This window comes from Erinaceus europaeus, chromosome 4 (assembly GCF_950295315.1).
Source record: "Erinaceus europaeus chromosome 4, mEriEur2.1, whole genome shotgun sequence".
Taxonomy (NCBI): domain Eukaryota; kingdom Metazoa; phylum Chordata; class Mammalia; order Eulipotyphla; family Erinaceidae; genus Erinaceus; species Erinaceus europaeus.
This window is the reverse complement of record NC_080165.1, coordinates 119,756,975-119,781,808: the sequence shown is the minus strand read 5'-3', so window position 1 is coordinate 119,781,808 and position 24,834 is coordinate 119,756,975. Positions and strand designations below refer to the sequence as shown.

The 24,834-nt window shown below is 39.0% G+C and overlaps 1 protein-coding gene, 1 long non-coding RNA gene and 1 pseudogene across 3 annotated transcripts in view; all 3 read left to right on the top strand.

Moving 5' to 3' along the window:
• The window catches only part of LOC132538144 (uncharacterized), a 31,355-nt gene extending 17,008 nt beyond the window's left edge, over nt 1-14,347 (top strand). For both annotated transcript variants that reach the window (XR_009549583.1, XR_009549584.1), the window contains exons 3-4: nt 13,849-14,015; nt 14,173-14,347. This is a non-coding gene — a long non-coding RNA (uncharacterized LOC132538144). The remainder of the gene's footprint in view (nt 1-13,848; nt 14,016-14,172) is intronic.
• LOC132538460 (U6 spliceosomal RNA) lies at nt 2,575-2,669 on the top strand (annotated as a pseudogene).
• A 1,751-nt stretch (nt 14,348-16,098) lies between the features above and the next one.
• Nucleotides 16,099-24,834, top strand: part of ENPP1 (ectonucleotide pyrophosphatase/phosphodiesterase 1) — an 88,167-nt gene continuing 79,431 nt past the window's right edge. The window contains exon 1 of the mRNA XM_060190444.1: nt 16,099-16,442. Coding sequence (XP_060046427.1) covers nt 16,224-16,442 — 219 coding nt within the window. The 5' untranslated portion in view covers nt 16,099-16,223. The remainder of the gene's footprint in view (nt 16,443-24,834) is intronic.

Here is a 24,834-nt window from a genome sequence, read left to right as displayed (position 1 = left end):
GGTGTGACAAGGAGAGGGGGCGGAGCAGGCGAGAATTCTACCACTGAACCACCAATGCCCTGGAGGGAGGGTGGTGCTTAGTTAACAGTGGTTTATGTAAATAGACCGCAGCTTTAAGTGGGATCAAACCAATGCTATGCAGGCATGCCGGTGCTTAGTTAATAGTGGTTATGTAAATAGAATAGCGTTAAGCAGGAGGGATTAAATCAAATGAAACAAAAGGGGTTTTTAGAAGCAGAATTAGAAGCATACCAACACACATGAGCCCCAGCACACAAGCAGTAAAGCAGTGATGAAGGTGTCTTTCTTTCTCTCTCCCTATCACTTCCTCCCCTCTCAATTCCTCTCTGCTCATTCAAATAAAAGCTATTCTAAAGAAAAAAAAGAAAAACAGAAACCACTAAAAAAATGTTAACATCTAAAAAACCTTTGGTTTGCAGATTTAGAATTGGTAATCTTGCTATCTGTTAAAGATTTATTTATTCATTAATGAAAGAGATGAGAACCAGAACATAATTGGCACATGTGATACCAAGGATCAAACTTGGGGTCTCAGACTTGAGAGCCCACCACTTTATCTACTGTGCCACTTCCAAGATCACAGAACTGGTAGGCTTTTCTGGGCTCTCAACATATTGGCTTTCCTTTCATAATTCTCAGATATGGTACTGAAATCAATTATTAGTATTGGAATGGTTTGCTTGTATTATAAAAAAAAGAGAGAATGAATGAGTGAAAGAGATAACAGCATTAACCTGCACTTTGTCTCAACCAGTGAGCTACCTAATTGGCCCAGTTTGTTAATATTTTTATTTTTTTCATGTGACTTCTTGTGAGGATGGGCCATTTTTGTTCTTCTTCTCTACTCTCAGTGTGTTTTGCACAATCCTTAGTATATTTAGTCAATAAATGGGAGTTCACAAGGGTGACTGATTTAATAGCATTCTGTATGTACATTTTCAATCTGTTCTTCCAAGCTAAATACATTACTTTGGTCATTGTAAAGGAACTAGTGAAACGTAATAATTTGGAAGCTTCCTGACTTAGTTCTGGAGTCTAAGAGTCCAAAGGCTCTGTTTTATCTTCTTTACAGAATAAACTTCTAGTTTTCTGTTGACAAAGGGGGAGGAGATATTTACCAGTTGAATAGTATCAAGGAGAGAATCTGAGGCTCTGGCATTGTAATTACAGATTAAACAAAATTTCAAACAGTTTTACTGTTTTTTTAGTCCTACCTTTGTGTCCTCTGATAGAAATGCCTGGTGAGGTCATCCTATCTAGAATTCTGGTTGCATACTGAATTTCTTCACTTCTGGCTTAGGGATAAGCTTTCTTTGGTCTGATAAAGCAGTTATCAAGTGTGGTTTTCTTGTTTTCATTTAGTACTGTGTTATTCTGGTCATTTCCCCACCCCCAATTCTGTTTTTGTGGATTTATGCCTTTAAAAAATCATACTCTTTATGTGATTTTGAAAGAAAAGTAACGCAAATACATATGTTCAATTCCTTATCTTTCCCCCCATAAGTTCTTTTTCACATGGCATTTTTAATTTTTAAAAATCAATTTTATTAAGGTATAACTATCAAATTATATATTAAAATACATATAGGGGGAGTAGGGAGGTAGCTAGCGGGTTAAGTGCACATGGTGCAAAGCACAAGGACTGGCGTAAGGATCCCACTTTGAGCCCCCGGCTTCCCACCTGCAGGGGAGTCACTTCACAGGTGGTGAAGCAGGTCTGCAGTTGTTTATCTTTCTCTCCCACTCTCTATCTTCCCCTCCTCTCTCCATTTCTCTCTATCCTATCCAACAACAATGACATCAACAAAAACAATAATAACTGCAACAATAAAACAACAAGGGCAACAAAAGGGAAAATGCATACATAAATAAATAAATATTTTTTAATATATATGGCATGCTTTTCTATTCCTGCTAATTGGTTATCCAGAAAAGGGACTGGCAGATCAATAAGATAGTTCACTTGAGAAGGTGCCTGGTCTGCCATGAGTGTGATTCAGGTTTGGGTCTTATCTCACTACACTGAGACATCCTTGGATGCTATGACATTTTACCTTCCCTTCATATGTCTGTCTCCATCACTATATTTCTATCTGAAAAAGTGGGCCTAGAGCAGTGACGCCCTGCAAAAAAAAAAAAGAGAGACAACAAAACAAAACAAACAAACAAAAAATGGAATTATCTTGTCATTTTTAAGAGTCCCCCTTTTTTTTTTCTGTGAGGAAGAGCTTAGAGTATCACTCTATCATATGCAGTGAAGATCAAACCTGGATTTCAAGTATGTAAGTTCTGGAATACACTGTGAAGATGTCTCCTCAACCACTGGGTTGTTTGCCATTAAAAACAAAAGAAAACAGCAGCAGCAACAACAACAACAAAAACCTCATTTAGGGCTGGAGAAAGAATCCACCAGTTAGAGTACCTGTATTACCATGCCTACAACCTATGCTTAAGCCCCAGTACCAGATGGGAAGTATTATAGCAGTTGAGGAAACTTGGGTGTTACAGCCTGTGGATAAGACTGTATCTATCTGAATGAAGAAAAAAAAAAGAGTGCTTATGCACATATACTAAAATTGGAATGATACAGAGAAGATAAACATGGCCCCAGTTCAAGGAAAGAAGTATAAATCACACAACATTTAGTTCCCATTCCACTAAAAACAAACAAATCAAACAAAGAAAACCCTTGTATCTGCAATTTCCTAATCCCTGTCATGTATGAGTTATTTCTGTTAATTGATTTTCTCATAATTAAAAGCCATACTGGCCAGGTGGTGGTGCACACAGTTGAGAGCATGTTACTATGTGCAAAGACTCAGGCTCAATCCCTGGTCCCTATTCTGCAGAGGGTAAACTTCATGAGTGGTAGAGCAGTACTCCAGGTGTCTCTCTCACCCTTTTTGATTCCCTATCCACTTCAGTTTCTCTCTGTCTCCATCCAGTAAATGAATAGAGTATAAATATAAATAATGTAAAGCTATAGTTTCTAGCTTCTGTGAATGCCTGGAAAACTTTGAATATTTTATTTGTTCAGTTTTATATTGTACATCACTGGGTTTTACTTTATTGCTTTAAATTGTGTTACTTTATTCTATTACACAGGTAGCTGAAGACAGTTGAACCATTTTAAAGACTACTTTTAAGCTTTTGTAAATTACATCCAGAGCACTGTTGGTCTGGATCAATTTTAACATCATTATCAATGTAATAATTTTCTTTAAAAAGTCACAATACTCTGTTTTCTAAATTATTCCCAATTTTTTCCCTTCATTTCTTTCCCCTTCCAAGTCATCTTATTAAGGAGATAATGGTTTGTGGTCCAGTTGTTAACACATGGGCAAAATTTCTCATGTCTCTAGGGTAGGTATCTGTAAAATACTTTCATCCCTAACTTAAGTCCTTTTCTACCACCATGCACTGGGAGACCAGTGCCTTCTCCCTCCCTCTCCCCAGAATCCTTTGTTTTGGTGTAGTACACCACACCCCATTCAAGTTTCACTTTATATATTTGCCTTTATTTCTTTATTTCATAAGTTCCACCTATGAGTGAGATCATCCAGCATTCAACCTTCTCCTTTTGACTTATCTCGCATAACATGATACTTTTGAGATCTAGTCAAGATGAGGCAAAGAAGATGATGTCATCTTTTTAACAGGAGAGTAGTATTTCATTGTGCACGTATACCACAAATTTCCCAAAGTTTTAAGGGGCCCTTTCTACAAATTCTTAGAATAACCTCCCCTCCCCTCCCTCTTTTAGTACCTTCCTATCTGTAATCTTTGTTACAGATTACGGCTGTTTTGATTTTTCTTAATACCAGTCTCTAATTTTTCAACTAACTCAGTGGCACTTTTGGGCTTATTTGGATTTTTCTTGTGTGTTAATATCACTTCAAAAGTGCCATCAGGCTATATATACTCATAGTAAATATAAAACTCACTTTGTTTCTCTTATATAAAAAATCATCTCCAACAACTTTGTAAGCAGTATGAAATGATTTTTAAAATGTATATTAATATACAGTATAATTCATTGTTCCTTTGATTGGCAGCTACCCTATTATGAGAATTTTGCTTTGATTTTTTTTTCTTGGTTTTTCATTTTTTAAGGGGCTATTTTTATTTTTTAAGAATTGGGATGTCATATTCTTTTTGAGTTTTAATTTTCTGAAATATCATTAACTTTAAATGATTATAAAGTTCCTTGCATATAAGAAAGACATTTGTCTGGGGCCAGCTGACTGCATAATGTGCCTTCTTGACTATGACCATACCCCAGGTTTGGGTTCAGCCCACACCACATTGGAAAAATCTTCAGTACTGTAGTGTCTTTCACTCTCTGTCTCTGCCTCTCTTTTGGCCTCAAAAAAAAGCCATCCTATAGGGGGCAAGTGGTGGCACACCTGGTTGAGTGCACATGTTACAGTTTGGGAGGACGCAGGTTCAAGTCCCCAGTCCCCATCTGCAGAGGGAAAGCTTTGCAAGTGGTGAAGCAGGTCTTCAGGTATTTATCTTTCTCTCTTCCTTTCTGTCTCCCCGTATCCTCTTGGTTTCTGGCTGTCTCCAACAAATAAAGTAATACAAAATTAGAAAAATAAATAAATAAAAAATGTTATCCTCTAGTTGAGGCTCTAGTGATGGTGAAATAGATGAGGAAAGTATGGGGGAGAGGGAGAAGGAGAGAGAAAAATATATTTACCTTTTTAAAAGGCTGGATTTTATTAAAGAAATAATGATTTCTAAATTGTTTTTATTTGTTCTTTATCCTGCTCAGTGTTCTTGCTTGGGCACAAATATAATAAGTGTGAAGCCTGAAAAGCTTGACTACTAAGTAAACCATAGGACTATGATGTTTGAAAAAAAAATTTCTGCTACATTGGAATGAGAGAAAGTTGACTCTTCAAACAAACGGAGGGCGGAAAGATGAGTGAGGCATTATGGGAAACCCTCCATCAGACACTTTTATGATGGTTTCACCATTTATGAGCTGAAGTCCTTGAGTGGACCAGGTGTGGCTGTGGGAAGGGACAGTGATGGGAAGGGGCTGTAGTTTAATATGAGTGGTGAGTCTGAAGCAAAGATGCCTTTATTCTACTTGCTGAATGGGCTTCATGGAAGAACTGTAAGTAAAGTATTCCATTGATAAACATGGAGAAGCTTCTACCAAGTAAAAAATGTCAATAAAGAATTTGAGGTAGTACTCAGAAACTTTTTTTAAAGGAGGAATCTTTTTAAAAACTATTTTCTTTTTTAAAATACAGTTATTTATTATCAGAGACAGAGAGAAATTGAGAGGGGAGGGGGAGAAATAGAGAGAAGAGAGACAGAGAGACACCTGCAGCCCTGCTTCACCACTCATGAAGTTTTCTCCCTGCAGGTGGAAACCAGGGGCTTGAACCTGGGTCCTTGCACACTGTAATGTGAGCACTTAACTGGGTGCACCACTGCCTGGCCCCTACTCTGAAACTTTCATTGTATCACCTACAGACAGGAATGGAGCAACCCTGAAGTTTCCACATTCCTTTAAAGAATACAGAGCTTACACATGTTTGCAAATAAAATTTTTGGTGGTTCTCTCTCTGACCTTCCTTGCTTCCTTTGACTACGCCAGGAGAAAAGTAACATGAGAAAGATAAACACAAGAAAAGACAGATTTAGTTATGTACACACAGAGACCTACAAGGAATGACCCCTAGTAACTGAGTGAAAAACTCTATTTACATAACTTTTAGACATAGATGCAATGGATGTGTGAAGGACTGACTAGAAGAAGGAATGCTTGAAAGTTCTGGTTTGGATAAGAAATCCTATGAGTTAAGCAAGACTTGTTTATACAGTGGAGTATCTGTCTCTGATGATAAGGATATTTCTCTGTCTCTGTGTAGGGAGGATGACTTTCACATAGCAATTTATTTCCTACTTTTGTGGGGTGGGTGGGCAGAAGAAGGGTTAGAAGAAATACCCACTTTTTGGAGACAGTAAGGTTTGAGGAATCACTCATTCATACAGTGACTTTTAGCTGAGTGATCAGTTTGCTAGTCTGGCATATTTTGGGGCAGCCTGAAAGCCATAGAGACATACTATGGATCTTCTAGTTGAGTAACTCTAACTCAGAGAACCACATTTAAATACTTGAGACCAGGGCCAGATGAAAAAGGTGATTATACTCAGAATTGTGTTCAGCTCTGCCTGAGCTGACATATATATTTAGATCAGAGTACTTCTCAGCTCTGGATTATGGTGGTACTGGGGATTGAACTAGGGACCTAAGAGTCTTAAAATGAAAATCTTTTTCATAATCATTATGATATCTTCCCAGCCCCAGAGCTAAATCAATTATTAAGGATAGCCAAACCTTGATGGAACTAAGGGAATGATTAAAAAAAAAATAGCTTATAGTATTTAAGAAGACACAAAGTAAAAGGTACTTTGTGACTCTGTTAAAATAGAAACTGTCCACATATGTCAGAAAGAATTCAAAGAACAACTCAGAGAAGCGAGACATAGCCTCACTCACAGCACCACAAGAATACTGCCCAATTACTGTCATCATACATCTTGGACAGCAGAGGCATTTGGAACAAACAGGAAAAATAGGTATAGTACGGTTTACCTTTCATCTCCCTACCCGCCAACCCCCACCATACACACACACACTCATATATCTGTCGTTACTTATTGGGCTGGAGCTTTATAAGAAGACTGGGCCATTTAGTTCATATATATTTCATGGGCTGGCAAAATAACTCACTTGGATAGTGTACTGCTTTGCCATATGCACGACTCAGGTTGAAGCCCAGCCCCCACTGCATTGAAGGAAGCTTCAGTGCTATGGCCTCTTTCACTCTCTCTCTCTCTGTTTCTCTTTCTCTGTCATATACACATGTACATATGTGTGTGGAGAAACATAACACTTAAATATTGGGAAATCAGTATCATCTTCACACCTGAATTCTTATTTCTACACACAGTTGGCTCCTAGTACCCTAATCACTGAGTTACCTTAAAGAAACTAAAAGGGAATGAGATATAGTGCGTAATGTAATCTTGATCATTAGCTTAATCATTAGGTAGGACATTTTGTTTTATTTCTTTACTGGAGATGAATGGTTTACAGTCAACAGTAAAATATAATAGTTTGTACATGCATAACATTTCCCACTTTTCCACATAACAATTCAACCTCCACTAGGTCCTCCTTTGCCATCCTGTTCTAGGACTTGAAACCCACCCTCCCCCAACCTCCCACTCCAGAGTCTTTTACGTTGGTGCAATACACCAACTCCAGTCCAAGTTCTTCTTTGTGTTTTCCCTTCTAACCCTGTTTTTCAATTTCTGTCCTTGAGTGAGAGCATCCCATATTCATCCTTCTCTTTCTGACTTACCACATGTAACATAATTCCTTCAAGATCCATCCAAGATGAGGTGAAGATGAATTCACCACTTTTAATTCACCATTTTTAATAGTTGAGTAGTATTCAGTTGTGTATATATACCACAATTTTCTCAGCCATTCATCTGTTGTTAAACAGATTGCTTCCAGGTTTTGGCTTTTTTTTTTCCCCGGGTTGCTTCCAGGTTTTGGCTATTACAAATTGTGCTTCTATGAACATAAGTATACACAAATCTTTTTGGATGGGTGTGTTGGGTTCCTTAGGATATATCCCTACAAGAGGAGTTGCAGGATAATAGGATAGGTCCATTTCTAGCCTTCTGAGAGTTCTCCAGACTGCTCTCCACAGGGGTCGGACTAATTTACATTCCCACAGGCAGTGCAGGAGGGTTCCTTTGAAGTAGGACATTTTTAGTCTGGAGTTGGTACAACTGGGTAATTTCAATACTTTGCAGACACAACTGGTATTCTCCTGGGATAGAGCTTGCAAATTTGAGAAGCTATGAGTTCATGGATCCCACAGATACATATTTTAGGTCTCCATGATTTTTTTTTTAAGTATTAACTCAGGGCCAGCAAGATAATTGGCCTGGGGGAGATAGCTACTTTGTTATGATTAGCAGCTTGGGTTCCAATGTAGCCCCCAATGCACATGGGTAATTTCAATGATCAGTTACCTTTCCACCTTTCTCTCTTTCTTTCTATTTGAAAAAGTTAGTCTGGAGGAGTGAAGATCTGGTGTTGAAAAAAAAAAGGGGTGGTGGTGGTGGTGCACCTGGTTAAGCGCACATGTTACAGTTCTCAAGGGCCTGGGTTCAAGTCCCCAGTCTCCACCTGCAGAGGGAAAAGCTTTGCAAGTGGTAAAGCAGTGTTACAGGTCTCTCTCTCTCTCTCTCTCTCTCTCTCTCCCTTTCTATCTCCCTTCTCTCTCAATTTCTGGCTGTCTCTATCCAATAAAGATAATTAAAAAAAACCTCAGTGGACAATATTCTAAAATGTATATAGTTAGACATGTTTTTAACATTTGTTATTATCTGGGTGAGTTTCTATAAAGATACTGGCAAATCCTCTCCATAAAAATGCAAACATAAAGATGAACCACTTCTTTTTTTAAATATTTATTTATTCCCTTTTTTGACCCTTTATATTGTTGTAGTTATTATTGATATCGTTGTTGGATAGGACAGAAAGAAATGGAGAGAGGAGGGGAAGACAGAGAGGGAGAGAGAAGGATAGACATCTACAGACCTGCTTCACTGCCTGTGAAGTGACCACCCTGCAGGTAGGGAGCCAGGGACTTGAACAAGGATCTTTCTGCTGGTCCTTAAGCCTTGTGCCATCTGTGCTTAAACTGCTGCACTACTGCCCAACTCCCAAAAAAGAACCATTTCTAATAATAATCATTTTGGGTTTATATAAATGACCAAAGACAGAAAGATTAAGTAGTAATTATTCTAAAAATTCCTCTGGCTCTGGATTAGAATAGTGAGTACTGGATAACTATGTGACTAGAACAGATTACAAGTCTTGGAGATGGGTGGTGGCACACCTAGTTGAGTGCACATGTCACAATGCTCAAGGACCCAGGTTTGAATACCCAGTCCCCACCTGCAGGGGGAAAGCTTCATGAGTGGTGAAGCAGGGCTGCAGATATCTCTCTGTCTCTCTCCCTATCTTCCCCTTTCTTCTTGATTTCTGACTGTCTCTAACCAATAAATAAATAAAAATTATAGAAAAAAATTATAAAAAATAACAAAAATTCTCTGAATCTTTGTGTCCTTTAGTCATCATAGGGGTGGGATTATTTGGTGGGGTAAAGATGGGTCATAAAACCAACAAAATCAGGGGCCAGGTGGTGGCGCAATAGGTTAAGCGCACAGAGTGAGAAATGGAAGGACCCACTCAAGAATCCTTGTTCCAGCCCCCCAGCTCCCCACTGGCAGGGAGGTCACCTCACAAGCAGTGGAGCAGATCTACAGATGTCTATCTTTCTCTCTTCCTCTCCATCTTCCCCTCCCCTCTCAATTTCTCTCTGTCCTATCCAAAAAATGGCTACAGAAGGAGTGGGTTTAGAGTGCAGACACCAAGCCCCAGAAATAACACTGGAGGAAAAAAGAAAAAGATCATATTGTTCAAAACAACAGAAAAAATGTTTAATTTTATACTTAGGTAAATACTGGAAAACTATTCACAAAACATCCAGAATCTAGAAATGTTAGAACATTTACATAAAAATCTAGTTTTCCATCCCAAATTAGAATACATTCCAAGAAACAATATGACTCATATTCAAGAAAAAAATTAGTGTGTACATATACACAACTCCTCGTTAATTAACTTAAAAAAAACATACTGGTGTTTAGAAACAATGATTTCAGTGATCATATAACTCAAAACATATACATACACAGGGCATGTACCTTGCCATACACATACCCAGGTTTGTTTGTTTTTTATTTTTATATTTATTTGTTTGTTTTTCCCTTTTGTTGCCCTTGTTTTTCTATTGTTGTTGTAGTTATTATTGTTGTTATTGATGTCATCATTGTTAGATAGGACAAAGAGAAATGGAGAGGGGAGGGAAAAACAGAGAGGGGGAGAGAAAGACACCTGTAGACCTGCTTCACCGCCTGTGAAGTGACTGACTCCCTTCCAGGTGGGGAGCCAGGGGCTCAAACCAGGATCCTCACACGGGCCCTTGAGCTTCGCGCCACCTGTGCTTAACCCACTGCGCTATTGCCCGACTCCCACATACACAAGTTTGAACCTTGGGACTATGTGGTTTTATGACACCCCCAGAAGAGTCAGTACTGCAGTCTCTGTCTCACTCGCTCTCTTGATGTGTTACTGTATCTGCTTCTCTACTTAAATGAAAGAGTAGTCTGGAACTGTGAAATCATGCATGTATGAAACACTGGCTCTACAAAAGAAAGGAAAAAAAGAAGATTGCAACATTACATAACTGGTTTCATGGCGCATATAGATTAGTATTGCGTGGTGATTATAGTAAAATAGAGGGGAGGAAATGATAGTGTAGTTCATTCAAAAAAAAAAGTGTTAGTTTGCCAGTATTATTAAGTCAATAGTAAACTGAAGTAGATGATAAGGATGCATTTTACAACCTGTAAAGCAACTACTAAGAAAATAATTTACAAAAAGCTAAAATTGAACAAAAGAATAAAAGAAATACCCAACCCACATATAAAGTGGTGAAGGAGGAACAGAGAACGAGAAAAAAAAATAGAAAGGGGGCATGTAAGTAAAATAGGAACAGCAGTTATGGATCCAGATGTCTTGGCATCCCTTGGTCTTGGTTGTGTTTGAGATAAAGTGTAAGAAATAATAGGAAGTGGCTGAGACTGGACAGCTAGCAAATGAAGAATCTTCCTTTATTTTTTAAATTTACTTTTTTGAGGTGGGGATTAAATCCAAGATCTCATTCATACATGCAATGCATTTGTTCTATCACTGTGCTACAGCTCTGGTCAGAGGCTCTTTTTAGATTTGATCTGAATTTATTTTATTATTATTTTTTTCATTTTTCTATCATACTCACTGGATTTTACATATCTGGCTTCATTCATTTTAAGGAGTCTGAGATCCCAGTGGAACAAATTTCCTTTCCTGATTCCAGGAAGTCTCCCTTTGTAGATCCAGATCCAGTGATAGCTCTAAAGCCTTCCCAGAAATTACTAATAAGGCATGCATAATTTACATAAAAATTCAGTCATCTTATTCTCTTAGGGGTCGGAATTGTGCAATCTAAATATAGACAGCATAGATTTAGAACTTTATTTAAAATTGAGGGAGTGTAAAATATTTTGTTGGCATTTAGTGATTGTAGTTTTATGATGCTATTTTACTATTAGTTATAGTAGTAAACTAATATAGTAGTATAGTAGTAAAATAGCGTTATAGTTTTATAACGCTATTTTACTATTTAATCTTTTAAGTAAATTTTTATTGAGGCACCACAAACATACAGGAAGGTGTACAAACAATAAGTACATAGGTGATGAGGTTTTATGAAGTATACACACATTTAAGTAGCACCCATGGAAAAGAGATTAAAAAAAGCATAACCAGACACCCAAAAGTTCCATTCCACCAAAGGCTACCTGCTTTTCTTTTTTTAAAATTTGTTTATTGGGGAATTAGTGGTTTGTAGTTAACAGTAAAATACAATAGTTTGTACTTGCGTGATATTTCTTGGTTTCCCACATAACAATTCAACCCCCTCGAGGTCCTCCTCTGCCTTCATGTTTCAGGACCTGAACCCTGCCCCCCACCCCAGAGTCTTTTACTTTGGTGCAATAAGGCTACCTGATTTTTACCAAAAAGACTCAGAATTTTTGTAATCTGCCCTAGTCATATAATTATCCAATCTTTTTTTTTAATCTCCAGAAATCATATTTTTGTGCCAATAAACAAGAAAAAGAAATCAGTGTCACAAAATTCTTTTTAAAAAAAGTGTACTATGGAATTTCTTGTTCTAAATTTCACGAAAATAAAGATGCTTTTCTTTGAGTTAGATGTCCTTGGTGTTTAACTGGAGTATTGTAGGAAGCTGGAGGACCCCCTGCAACAGTTGCTAAAATAATTATAAGTTTCTTCTTTCTTTTTCTTTCTCTCTTTCTTTCAAGTTGAGAAGAGTTTTTTTTTTCAAATTCAAAAAGTCATCATTCAAACATAGATAAATTGGTTCAGTTTGGGGTTTTGGCCTTATCTATGTTAAAATTTTCAGTCACCAAGGGAGACATGGTTAACTTTTCATGTTAAATAAATAAAAGGGGCCAGGTGGTGGCGCACCGGGTTAAGCGCTCACACCATGCTCAATAACCCAGGTTCAAGCCGGCGGCCCCCACCCATAGAGGGAAAGCTTCAGGAGTGGTGAAGTGGGGCTGTGGTATATCTCTCTGTCTCTTTTTCTCCCTCTTTTTAAAAAAAAAAATTTTTTTTTTTAATTCCTCCAGGATTTTTGTTGGGGCTTGGTGATTGCATTACGAACCCGCTACTCCTGGCGGCCATCTTTTTCCCATTGTTGCTGTTACTGCTGTTGTTGCTGCTGTTGTTATTGGATAGGACAGAGAGAAATTGATATGGGAGGGGAAGACAGAGAGGAGAGAAAGAGAGACAACTTGCAGACCTGCTTCATTGCTTATGAAGGGACCCCCCTGCAGATGGGGTGCCAGAAGCTGGAACTGGGATCCTTGTGTTAGGAACTATGCCTGCTTAACCTGGCTCGCTACCGCCCAGCCCTGTCTCTTTACCTCTCTATTTCTTCCTCCCCTCTCAGTTTCTCTCTGTCTCTATCCAATAATAAATAAATAAATAAAATAAAAATTACTGTGGTTGGGAGGTGGCACAGTGGATAAAGCACTGGACTCTGCCCCAGCAGCACATGTATCAGAGTGATGTCTAGTTCTTTCTCTCTCCTTCTGTCATTTCCTATGAATAAATAATGTCTTCAAAAAATAAAATAAAGATGCTACAAAATTTTAAACTATCATCTTTAATGCTGTACTAGACTGGAATCCTTAATTACTGAAGTTGAATGATTTAGGACTAAGGATGGAACAGTCCTGTCTACACTCTCACAAATTAGAGAAGTTGTCTTCTATTTATTGTCCTTTAGGTTATGAAGTTGTCCCTCAGACCATCTGGAATATAAACAAGACAGAGGAGATACTTAATTACAGACAATGCAGTATCTGAAGCAAAATAATGTAAATGGCATACTTGTTACATTTTTATTCCTCTGATTTTAGAATTTCAGTTAGGTTTTGAAAGCTATGCATAGAAGTCTCAACTGGAACTGGCAACGAATGAGGATAAGGTAGAGCCACATCCTGGTGGCCTGTGTGCCAGGCCCAACCTGCAGATGTATTACATTTTGTTGGCCTTTAAAGTGGTTAGAGGAAGTATTTTTTTGGAAACTTGTAGACAAAATTTTGCAATCTGGGGAATTCACACAAACATCTAAATTTCCTGTTTTTCTTGAAAACTCTGACTATCTGACCATAGTAGGCAAAGGATCTTGCCAAATGAGTGTTGTACCTTCTAACAGGACACAGAGTTCCTTCTGTCCCATGTATGATTCTGCTGGTCCCAACACATTTGAGTTGATGTTCCTCTAGAGTGTTTACTGACCTGTCCAATCATGAAAATTTAAAATAGTGCCTGGCCCTTCTTCTTCTAGCGTTTGCCCTTCTTCCGTAGCCAGTCAACAGCGTCAGGTTGAAAGCTGTCAGGAGCTGCTTGTTGCTGGCTTTGAAAGTGACTGGGATCCATGTGGATTCAGTCGGCTAAGAAGGATCCTCAGTTTCCCCAATGAATGGTTACTCATGGGATGCACCACGAGAAGGTCGATCCAATGCATCCCGCCTGGCCCTGGGATGCTGGTGATATATTTATTTCATTTATTTTGTCAGGTTTAAAGGTATTTTAGAGCATTTCTACTGACTACTCATCTGTGGAGCATATCTTTGATTTCTGGAAACGGTCAAAAGAAAACTTTGGAGTCAAGTATGGGATATAGCTATGACTAAGAAACAGTGAAAACTTGTTTCTCTCGAGTGGTTTGTGAGTTGACTCAAAGGTAATTTTTACAAAGAGCTTTATAATACATTGAAGGATAAGCTTTTCATTGAACTCTTGTAATAGTTTACATGTGGTTCTATTCTGCATATATGATTTGGGTTCTGATTATTATTTTTTTTAATTTACTGCCTTCATCCTCTTCAACCTGACTTAAGAACCACCTGGGAACAATATACCATTATTCATCTTTGATAGGCTATGTATAGCTGGAGGCCTGAAGGATGACATGGATTCACTACAGAATGAATTAATCCATATAGATGGAAAGCATCTCAAGTTGTTTTTCAAGGGGGCCAAATGCATACTTTCTGCCTAACATCCATTCTCATAAAAAAAATGTATGTATTCATGCAACTAAAATGAATTAAAATGCTTTAATTTTTTTAACATTTATTTATTCCCTTTTGTTGCCCTTGTTGTTTTATTATTGCAATTATTAATGTCGTTGTTGTTGGATAGGACAGAGAGAAATGGAGAGAGGAGGGGAAGACAGAGAGGGAGAGAGAAAGACAGACCGCCTGTGAAGCGACTCCCCTGCAGATGGGGAGCCAGGGGCTTGAACCGGGAACCTTATGCTGGTCCTTGTGCTTTGTGCCACCTGTGTTTAACCCACTGCGCTACCGCCCAACTCCCTGAAAATGCTTTTCTATTGCATAACTTTTCCTGGTTGCTTACGTCAGTATTGCAGAGCAGCTGGAAGTCACTGGTTTCAGATTGATGAGCAAGGAAATGCAAAAGTTGTATAATTAGGGCGGGGGAAATAGCATAATGATTACGAAAACAGACTTTCATGCCTGAATCTCCGGGGTCTTAGGTTCAATCCCCTACATCACAAGCCAGATCAAAGTAGTGCCTGGGAGAAGAAGAGAAAAAGAAGAGTTGTAGATTTGAAAGTAAATCAGAAAGCCCCATTTCCAAGATATAACAGTAAAACATTTCCTACTTTGTTAACATTTTTGGTGTTTACAGCTAACGAAATATTAACATTAAGCCACTTTGAAGCTGTACAATATGAGAAATCTGAATGAATTAATGAGTAAACCGTTAAATAAGAAGTACCCAAAACACAGAAACCACATAAAACTGTAAAAAACGAAGTGTCTCTTACATGAATCTGTATTTGTAAAGCTAGTGTTAAGTTTTGTTTCTGACAGTACCCATTATAACAGCTTACACATGTAAAGACACAGGAACTGATACACAAGGACCTCAGGAAAGCTGAGGGGTCCCCTCCCTTTTCCCCCAAGTCATAGTGCCAAAAGTGGCCCCATCGCCTGGGAGGGAGTGAGATCCAGAACCTTCAAACTCATGTCTTTTTATAATGACCAGGAACAGGATGGTCACTCTTATCCCAAGGGCCAGGGGGCAAAGGGGCTTTGTTTTGTGAGTTCTGTAATCTCACTCTTTGTAAACAGTTGTCCTTGAGGCATTCAGCAAGTGGGCGTTTCTTAACATCTGAAGAGCCAGTTGGCCTTAGGTTCTCAGCAAGAGGGAGTTTCTCAGTATCTGAGGAGCCAGGTGGCCTTCTGTCTGGCTGCCTGAAAAGATGGAGAATTTTTAAAAATGAGAGAGCTCTGGGAAAAGCCTCTGGGTAAACTCGCTTTCTCACATTAGAATATTTGAAGGTTGGATAGTCCTCTAAAAGAAGTTTAGGCTGAATGTCACAGGGTTTTCTGGGAATTCTTACTCTAATGCAGAAAAAGTAGGCTATCTTCTCCACTACTCGATCCTATAGTCTATTTTCTCTTCCATCCAGAACACTATTCCACTCTCCAGACCTGGAGAAGCTGCAGCAGCACCCCTGACTGCATCTTTCTCTTCCTCCTCCTCTTGCTCTATTTTGGGGCCCCATGATCTCATGCCCTCTGCAGACCACACACTGCAATATTCCAGTCCAGCCCTCTCTAGGCCACTCAGGGGCCACTCCTGCAGGAGTTCGGACGGTGCCCCGGGCGTGGGGAGGGGAAGTTAAAGACACGCCTACGTAAAGGATCCAAAATAACCTACACGCAGAGTGCCCGAAATCAGACAGGAAGCCAAATAACCAGGGGCATAGAGTCGCCTTTCCCTCACTTGTAGTTCTGGGCCGCAGGCGAGGAGCCAAGGGTCCGGTGGCGAGGGGCGGGCACAGGCTGCGGCGGGGCGGGGCGGGTGAAGCCTATTAAAGGCCAGACGGGGTGGCCCGGCCACAGCGCTCCGGGCCACTATGGAGCTAGACGGCTGCGCAGGGGGCGGGGGCGGTCGGCGGGAGGGCCCGGCGGGGAATGGCAGGGACCTGAGGCGCGGCCATGCAGCAGAGGCTCCCGGAGAGCCGCAGTCGGCTGCATCTTTGCTGGCCCCCATGGACCTGGGGGAGGAGCCGATGGAGAAGGCGGTGCGCGCCCGCACGGCCAAAGACCCCAACACCTATAAAGTGCTTTCACTGGTAGGTCCGCCGCCCGGCCGGCGCCCGGAAAGCGGGGAGGGGGCGCAGCTCATGAGCTCTGAGCGCCGTCAGCACCCTGGTACCGGAGAGAGACAGCTTTTACCTCTTGGTCTTCACATTCTTGCAGTCTTTCAATACCTGCCGATCACTAGTCACTTGTGTTTATCCCAGCGGATTCATTCATTTGTGCTTTCCATTTTAACAGGCTGCAAAAAGTTGTGGCCTTTAGAAATACCACTTCTTCCTCTCTGAAAGTACATGTTTGTTAAAGGTGTGTGTGGGGGGTGGAGAAGGGGCTTACCTGGCTGAAAGTTGTTGGCTTTAGAAAGGTTTTACATCTTGAGTGACCCTGGATGCAGTATCGACAAATTTCCATGTGATCTGAGTCCACTTAAAGGAATTTAGTAGCTGTTTTCTTTTTCAAATCAGAAACTTTAGAAAATTCTTCTTTGGCTTTGTTTAGGAATTTCCTTGCGGCTGTTCTGAAATGCCATCAATATGAATATTTTGTGAATATGAAGAAACATTTTATGATTCTTTGTCCACTCTTAGCCATAGGCTGTAAGACTATTTTGCTAACTAAAGCATCAGTTATCAGCTGTTTTCTTGTGAGAGTTTCAGGGTCCAGTTAGCTTTATGAAATGCGGGGGTGGAGGTGGTGGTGGTTGCTTTTTTCTTTGTGGATCCTTGAAGTGTTGGATGGAGGTTAGGCATCCTGGATCTTTGATTTCGGAACCATTATGAAATGGTGAAATCTGGTGAAACAGACCCTAGTTTCTTCTGTGTTAAGGACAGCATATATTCTATTTCACATCACATAGTATTATTGCCAGGATCAAGTGGGATAATGTGCTTTCTTTTTTTTTTTTTTACTTTTTAACTTTATTGAATAGAGTCAGCCAGAAATCGAGAGGGAAGGGGGTGATAGAGAGGAATAAAGACTTAGAGACACCTGCAGCGCTGCTTCAACACTCGCAAAGCTTTGCCTCTGCAGGTGGGGACCGAGGGTTTGAAACTGGATCCTTGCGCACTGTAACATGTGCACTCAACCAGGTGTGCCAGCATCCGTCCCCGAATAACGTGCTTTCCAAAGTAAATTGAAAACTTTAACGAGATGCAGGTTTTGGTATTGTATGCAAGTATCAGATGTATATATAGTACTCTAAAATATATTGTTACTTACATACTATGATTGAACAGTGCTGTATACAGAAACTCTTTTCCGATTTTTGAAATCTCTTCCTTTCATAATGATTTCAGTTTTCACTATATTTTTGATGTCAGAAGATGTTGCAGTACTTTGAAGAATCAACATCAGACTAAAGAAAAAAGTGTGGGGGGGGAGGGGAGTTTTGGTGGGTGGCTGTTCAGGTCCTGAAACATGATAGCAGAGGACCTAGATGTGGGGGGTAAGAGAGTTATGTGGATAACTGAGATATGTTACACTTATACCAACTACTGTATTGTACTGTCAACTGTAAACCACTACTCCCTCCAATAAAGAGAAGATGAAGAAAAAAAAGAAAAGAAATTGTGTTACTCAATGTTTAAATATAAAGCCCAGATGCAGAGTGAATGTCCCAGAACACATGTTTGCTTCATGGCCTGGGCCTATTATAGAATACATGCTATTGATGAGACTCAGGTCTTTTTACTCACCCCCCTTCTGAAATCAATTCTTTACCTATTGGAGTTTCACCAGTATGAGACTGACTTTTTCATTCAAATAGAGAGACAGTACAGCACCAGAGCTTACCCTGTTTCTGTAGCATTCCTGCATGATACTGGGGTTTTGAACCTAGACTAGCACAAGGTAAGGCATGAGGCTATGCCTATATCTATGTCTATGTCTATCTGGTTGTTTTGTTTTCATTAGTGGGTGACCTTAGCTTTCACAACAACATACATTGCTTAGTGTTGGTACTTTCAGTTATTTAGCACACTATTACAAGATATACAGTAATTATACTTTGAATCTGTATGTTACTACGATATGAAATCATTTCCAAATACCTATAGTCTTGACCAATTGCTTAATTTTCAGTTGCTAGGTTCAGGTTTTGAACCTTTCCTAGTTATTTACTTATAGCCCTACAGTATGCATCTATCATGGAGACTCTGTTTTAGTCTTTGAGACTTGCAGTCAACTAAGTAATTAGCTTCCTGTTAAATTCTGATCATGCAATGTGGACACTTGAAATGGAAATGTCTTGGGAATCAACTTTCTCATAAGAAGGATAATCATGAATAATTTTTTGTCCCATTGGGTAGAGTCTTTTGCTGTGACACATAGTGAATTGGAAAGAGTTGTTACCTCAGTTCTTTTGATGAAATACTGTGAGATATTAATTATACATAAAAACTCATTGCTGTATTAAACATTTTTTAGACTCCTTTATTTTTTATACAGTTTTTTAAATTGTCACCAGGGTTACTGCTAGGGCTTGGTGCCAACACTGCAAATTCACTCTTTCTGGTAACCATTTTTTCTTTTCTTTTATAGGACAGAGAGAAATTGAGAAGGGAGTGGGAAATAGAGAGGGAAAGAGAAAGGTAACTTGTAGACCTGCTTCACCACTGATGAAGCATCCCTACAGGGGGCTCAAGCCTGTGTTCTCATGCATGATAACTTGTGCATTCAACAAAGGTTCATCACCTCCTGACCCCTACATTCATTTATTATGAGAGAGAAAATGAAAGAAAGGAGGGGAGGGTAGAGTGGGAGGGCAAGAGAAGAGACAGCCAGCATACTGCTCAGTTCTGGGTCAAAGTTGTGTCAGGGATTGAACCTGTGACCTCTGGGGCATCAGGCACGCAAGTTGATGTTCTAATATCAGGTCGTTGTTGCTGTATTTTTGAAACTTTTAATGACCGAATTGAAAGTAAAATCTCTTACCCACTTTTTTTTTTCTCTCTCTTTCCCTCAAATTATATACCTTAGCATAAAAATCTCTACAAGGAACTTGACAGTTGTCACCAGAAAGCTCTGGGACTTGGCTTCTAGGAAAAAGTACAGTTGCAATATTTCCTTTTTTCAGGGGGAAATCACACTCTGAAGTTAGGATTACAGAGAGCCATGGCTGTCCTCAGGTGCATAGTTTGTTGCTGTTTTTATCTAACATCTGGCGCCCGAATGTGGGCACCCTTCCCTCATGTGCTTAATCAGGTGTGGCACTGCCTGGCCTCCTAAACCTATTTACTGCCTCTAAGTACCATTCACATGAGGAATTGAAACTTCAATATATAAAGTGTGTGTGTGTGGGGGGGGTGGAGGTGTGCACACGAATATTCAGTCTACGACAATTCCAGATATTCTAAGTAAAAAATTTACTGGGGATAGAATCCAGGGATCTAGATGTTTAATGGTTTCGCTGTAATTCCTTTACACACTGTTTGAAACCCTGTGAGTTTCAGTGTCCTCGGTTTCCTTATATATAAAGTAGGACTGTCATCATACATCCCTATTTCAGTTGTTGAGGTGTTCATAATCAATTAAGAGTATACAAAAAAAATTAAAACAGCAAAGTTCTACTTACAGTAATCTAAATCTTTAACACCTACACATTTCCACCAAATGATTACTCTAACACCTGAAAGTGAAGCAGAACCTAAAAAAATACAAATGTTGTCATAATTCCTATAATTAAACCTCAGAAAACTAAAACACTTAAATAGAATGCCCTAGTTAATGCTTAATAGGGACATGATGATCACTTGTTTGAAAAACGCACTTAAAGGCATTATTTTACTTTCTTACATTGTAATAAACAAACTTAGGTCTGATTTGATACTGTAGGGGTTTCATGTTGGTTAACATGATTTAGGCTCAGAAGAACATCTATGTATGTCTTGAGTTTATTTGCTAAAAGGCTTACTGTTTACTTTTGGTGGTGGTAAGATATTTTATGGTTGGTAGAGGCATATTTATTTTAATCAAAGGCAGATTTCTCATTACAAGTTGCATTCTAAAGGCTTATTTGTTTCTAAATTGTTTGAAATTTGAAGTGCCTTTCCTTCTAGCAAAAAAAAAAGAGAGAGAGAAAGAAAGAAGAGAGAGAGAGAGAGAGAGAAAGAGAAAGAGAAAGAAATGGTATGCATTCCAATTAGCTCTTCTGGTTTGTTTAGAAATTTCACAATGTTGGGAGTTGGGCGGTAGTGCAGTGGGCTAAGCGCACATAGGGCTAAGCGCACATGGCGAAGCGCAAGCACCGGTGTAAGGTTCCGGGTTCAAGCCCCCGGTCCCCCACTTCGGAGGAGTTGCTTCACAAGCGTGAAGCAGATCTGCAGGTGTCTATCTTTCTCTCCCCCCTCTGTCTTCCCCTCCTCTCTCCATTTCTCTCTGTTCTATCTAATGACATTAGATAACTACAACAAGCAACAAGGGCAACAAAAGGGAAAATAAATTTAATTTAAAAAAATTAAAAAAAGAAAATTCACAATGCTAAAGTAACACATTTTTTAATTTTTAAAAAAATAATACATCATATTAAAAATAACATTGAATATAAATTTATTTCAGTTTACTTTTAACACTGAGGAAAAAGAACCAGAAGATGATGATGGATAAACCTTTCTGCAAATATTCTTTAAAAGTTAATGGTCTTCAGTTCTTTATTATAGAGCATATAAGGTCTCTCAACACAAATTCTCTTCAGAATCATGAGTGAGATATGACAGGAGCAGAAGATGGCAAAACTAGGTATCCAGAGTTAACTGAATAGGTGGAATGAGAAGAGGAAAAGAATTTTATTGAGGGAGTCGGGCGTTAGCGCCGCGGGTTAAGCGCTCGTGGCGCAGAGCGCAAGGACCCGCATAAGGATCCGGGTTCCAGCCCCCGGCTCCCCACCTGCAGAGGAGTCGCTTCACAGGCGGTGAAGCAGATCTGCTGGTGTCTGACTTTCTCTCCCCCTCTCTGTCTTCTCCTTCTCTCTCCATTTCTCTCTGTCCTATCTAACAACGACGACATCAATAACAACAACAATAATAACTACAACAATAAACAACAAGGGCAACAAAAGGGAATAAATATTTTTTAAAAAAGAATTTTATTGAAAGGTAAACTGTGCATCCATAAGATATACACATAAGAAGGCTGGACACAGAGGAAATAGTTGATATGAATTCTTATAAAAAGAAAGAACAGAATATTATTACCCAAGGAAAAAGAAATATAAAGCAACCCTACAGGAAAAAGTCCCCTACATGAGCCATGGAAACTGAGTTTGTGGTGTGACAGTAAAGTCACCAAAACAGAGGCAAGATACAATGCAGGGAGACTTCCCTAAACCTAGAAATGACCAATTTTGGATGTTTGTTCCTGAGGAACTAAGAAGTGGTTCTGAAGTCAAGTTATCACGGAGAATATACATATATATACATATATATGACATATGGTCTGGGCTTCACAGCTCTGGACTTTTTCAGATAGTAAGAGACAGAGAAAGAGAGAAAGACACCAAAGTACCAAAGTTTTCTCTTATTCAGTGGGGGCTATGCTTTAACCTGGTTTGTACACATAGCAAAAGGAGAGGTCACTTTTAATCTCTTCTTAGATAAATTGTGGGGCCAGCCTTCCATTTCCAGCACTTAACAGAATAATTAATTGATCTGAGGGGCCAGGTAGTAGACACCTGGGTGAGTACACACATTGCAGTGCACAAGGACCCAGGTTCAAGGCCCTGGTCTCCAAGTGCAGGGAGAAAGCTTCGTAAGTGGTGAAGTAGTGCTGTAGGTATCTCTCTGTCTCTCCCTGTCTTCCCCCTCCTTTCAGTTTGTGGCTGTCTCTATCCAATAAATAAATAAAGATAATAATAAAACTAATCTCAGTTTTCACCTGATCACTGAATTTATACCCACATGTCCTATTAGTGCATCTATATTTGAATCCCTAACCTTCAAGTGGCCATATAAATCTGTGATTGTATGGTCTTACCACCCACCGTATCTTTTCCCAGTCAAAGTGTAAACAGAAGTGTGGTGTATTTGTCCTTTAATTGGTCTTTATTCCCTTCAGCTTTGCCAGTCTTCTTTCTCTGTGATCTGATAGCATCTAGGTGTTCTTTCTAAGCCAGCCATTCATCTCTCAGGATATCAAATAGATTTCATATAGACCACATCATCATTAGAAAGCTTCCAATTCAAAATTTCCACTGCAGTACTTCACAATTGTCAGCTATATACTCAACACAAAACTGGAACAAAGGAATATTGTTCCCAGGCTTTTACAGATGGCACTGAATCAGGTTAAGTGTCTTGGCACAATGTTGATTCCATAGTACTTCTCTGGCCAAATGCATTGGCTTCCTGTAAAGCCACCACTCAGAATCATTTAGATTATTATTCTATAGACACTAGGAAACAGGTGAATAAATTATATTAGGGTTGGGAGGGCATGGTTTAAAAGAATTATCAAAAGAGTGGTTTTTCCATTTCTATTTTTGGATTATTCAAGGAAATTCAAGCACAAAGTAACTCTACTTGCATATATTTTTTATTTTTTATTATTTATTTACCATTGGATAGAGATAGAAATTGATAGGGCAAGGGGAGATAGAGAGGGAGAGAGACAGAGAGACACTTGAAGCAGCACTCCATTTGTGATGCTTTCCCCCTGAAGGTGGGGACCGGGGGCTTGAACCTGCGTACTTAGGCACTGTAATGTGTGCACTTAACTAGGATCCCTTGTATACATTTACTTAAATACTTCACTGAACCCTCAAAGTAATATAAAGAATGTTGACACATAAAATTATTTGTAACCCCTTAGAAACTTTAAAAGAAAAAGAGAACATGGACTTTTCTGTATGCTTCCGCTGGTAAAGGCGTTGAGAGACGGGGGTTAGGTAAATTGCCCTAAACTTGCACAAGTCATTTTCCAAGTGACCTTTGAACAAATGTTTTGCTGCTTAGACTTTCAGTTTCCTTAATTATAATACGAGTTGTTTGGATCAGACAGGTTCTTTCTAGGTCGAACATAGCTGTATAGAAAGCTTACAGTGTTTCTCCTTGGTTGTAGACACAGTATATACTACTACAAAATTTTTTTTTTTTTTTTTTTTTTAAAAGGGAACATTTAAATGAGATCCTTTCATCTTATTTCCTGTTATTAAATTTGTCCCCCTCCTGGGCTTTTCTATGTATGCTTATAATTTCTTTTAAAAGAAAATGGGATTGTTCTGCATATACTATTCTATTTTTTATTTTTATTTATTTATTTATTTTTAAATTTTAAAAATTTATTTTCCCTTTTGTTGCCCTTGTTTTTTATTGTTGTTGTAGTTATTGTTGTTGTTATTGATGTCATCGTCGTTGTTGGATAGAACAGAGAGAATTGGAAGGAGGAGGGGAAGGCAGAGTGGGGGAGAGAAAGATAGACACCTGCAGACCTGCTTCACCTGTGAGGTGACTCCCCTGCAGCTGGGGGCTCGAACCTGGATTCTTACGCTGTCCTTGCTCGTCATGGCAAGTGTGCTTAACCCGTTGTGCTACTGCCCAACTCCCTGTTCTTAATTTTTATTTCATGATGATATTTAACTGTTGCTAGGCAATTTTTATTTATTTTTTAAATTTTTTAAAAAATATTTATTTTCCCTTTTGTTGCCCTTGTTGTCTTATTGTGGTAGTTATTAATGTCATCATTGTTGGATAGGACAGAGAGAAATGGAGAGAGGAGGGGAAGACAGAGAGGGAAAGAGAAAGACACCTGCAGACATGCTTTACCACTTGTGAAGCGATCCCCCTGCAGGTGGGCAGCCAGGGGCTCGATGCTAGACAATTTTTAATGTACCATTAATGAATAGGATTTTGAGAGTTCTAATAACTTTAGTTCATTGGATATTGAAGGCATTTATCTTCATACCTTCATAATTAGCCCTCAAGATTTTGTTTAATTTGTATTTTGTTTCATTCTTCAACTCCACTTCTACTGCTGATATTTCTTTTTTTTTTTATGTTTGTTTATTGGTTTTTCCAAAGCAATGACTTCCTAGCATGATATTTCTACTCAGAGACTGCCACAAAACGTCCTTCTTTCTAGTTTTGTTTCTCATCACTTGAATAACAGTTATTTTGGTCTCTCAAGGACTTAGCATAAATAGTTCCATTCACTTCAGTCTTGAAGGCCTGTGACATAACACGCGTAGCTATTTATTGGTTAGTATTTGTCAAGCACTTAAGACTTTTCCACTTAGTAAGAAGTACTACATAAGTGTTCGTTGAATACATGTCTGTATTTATTAAGTTTGCTCTTTGTCGTTTTTTTTTTTTTTTTTTTTTTTTTTTTTTTTTTACCAGAGCACTGATCAGTTCTGGCTTATGGCAGTGCAGGGGCTTGAACCTGGGACATGGAAGCCTCAGGCATGAGAGTTTCTTTACATAATCACTGCTCTATCAA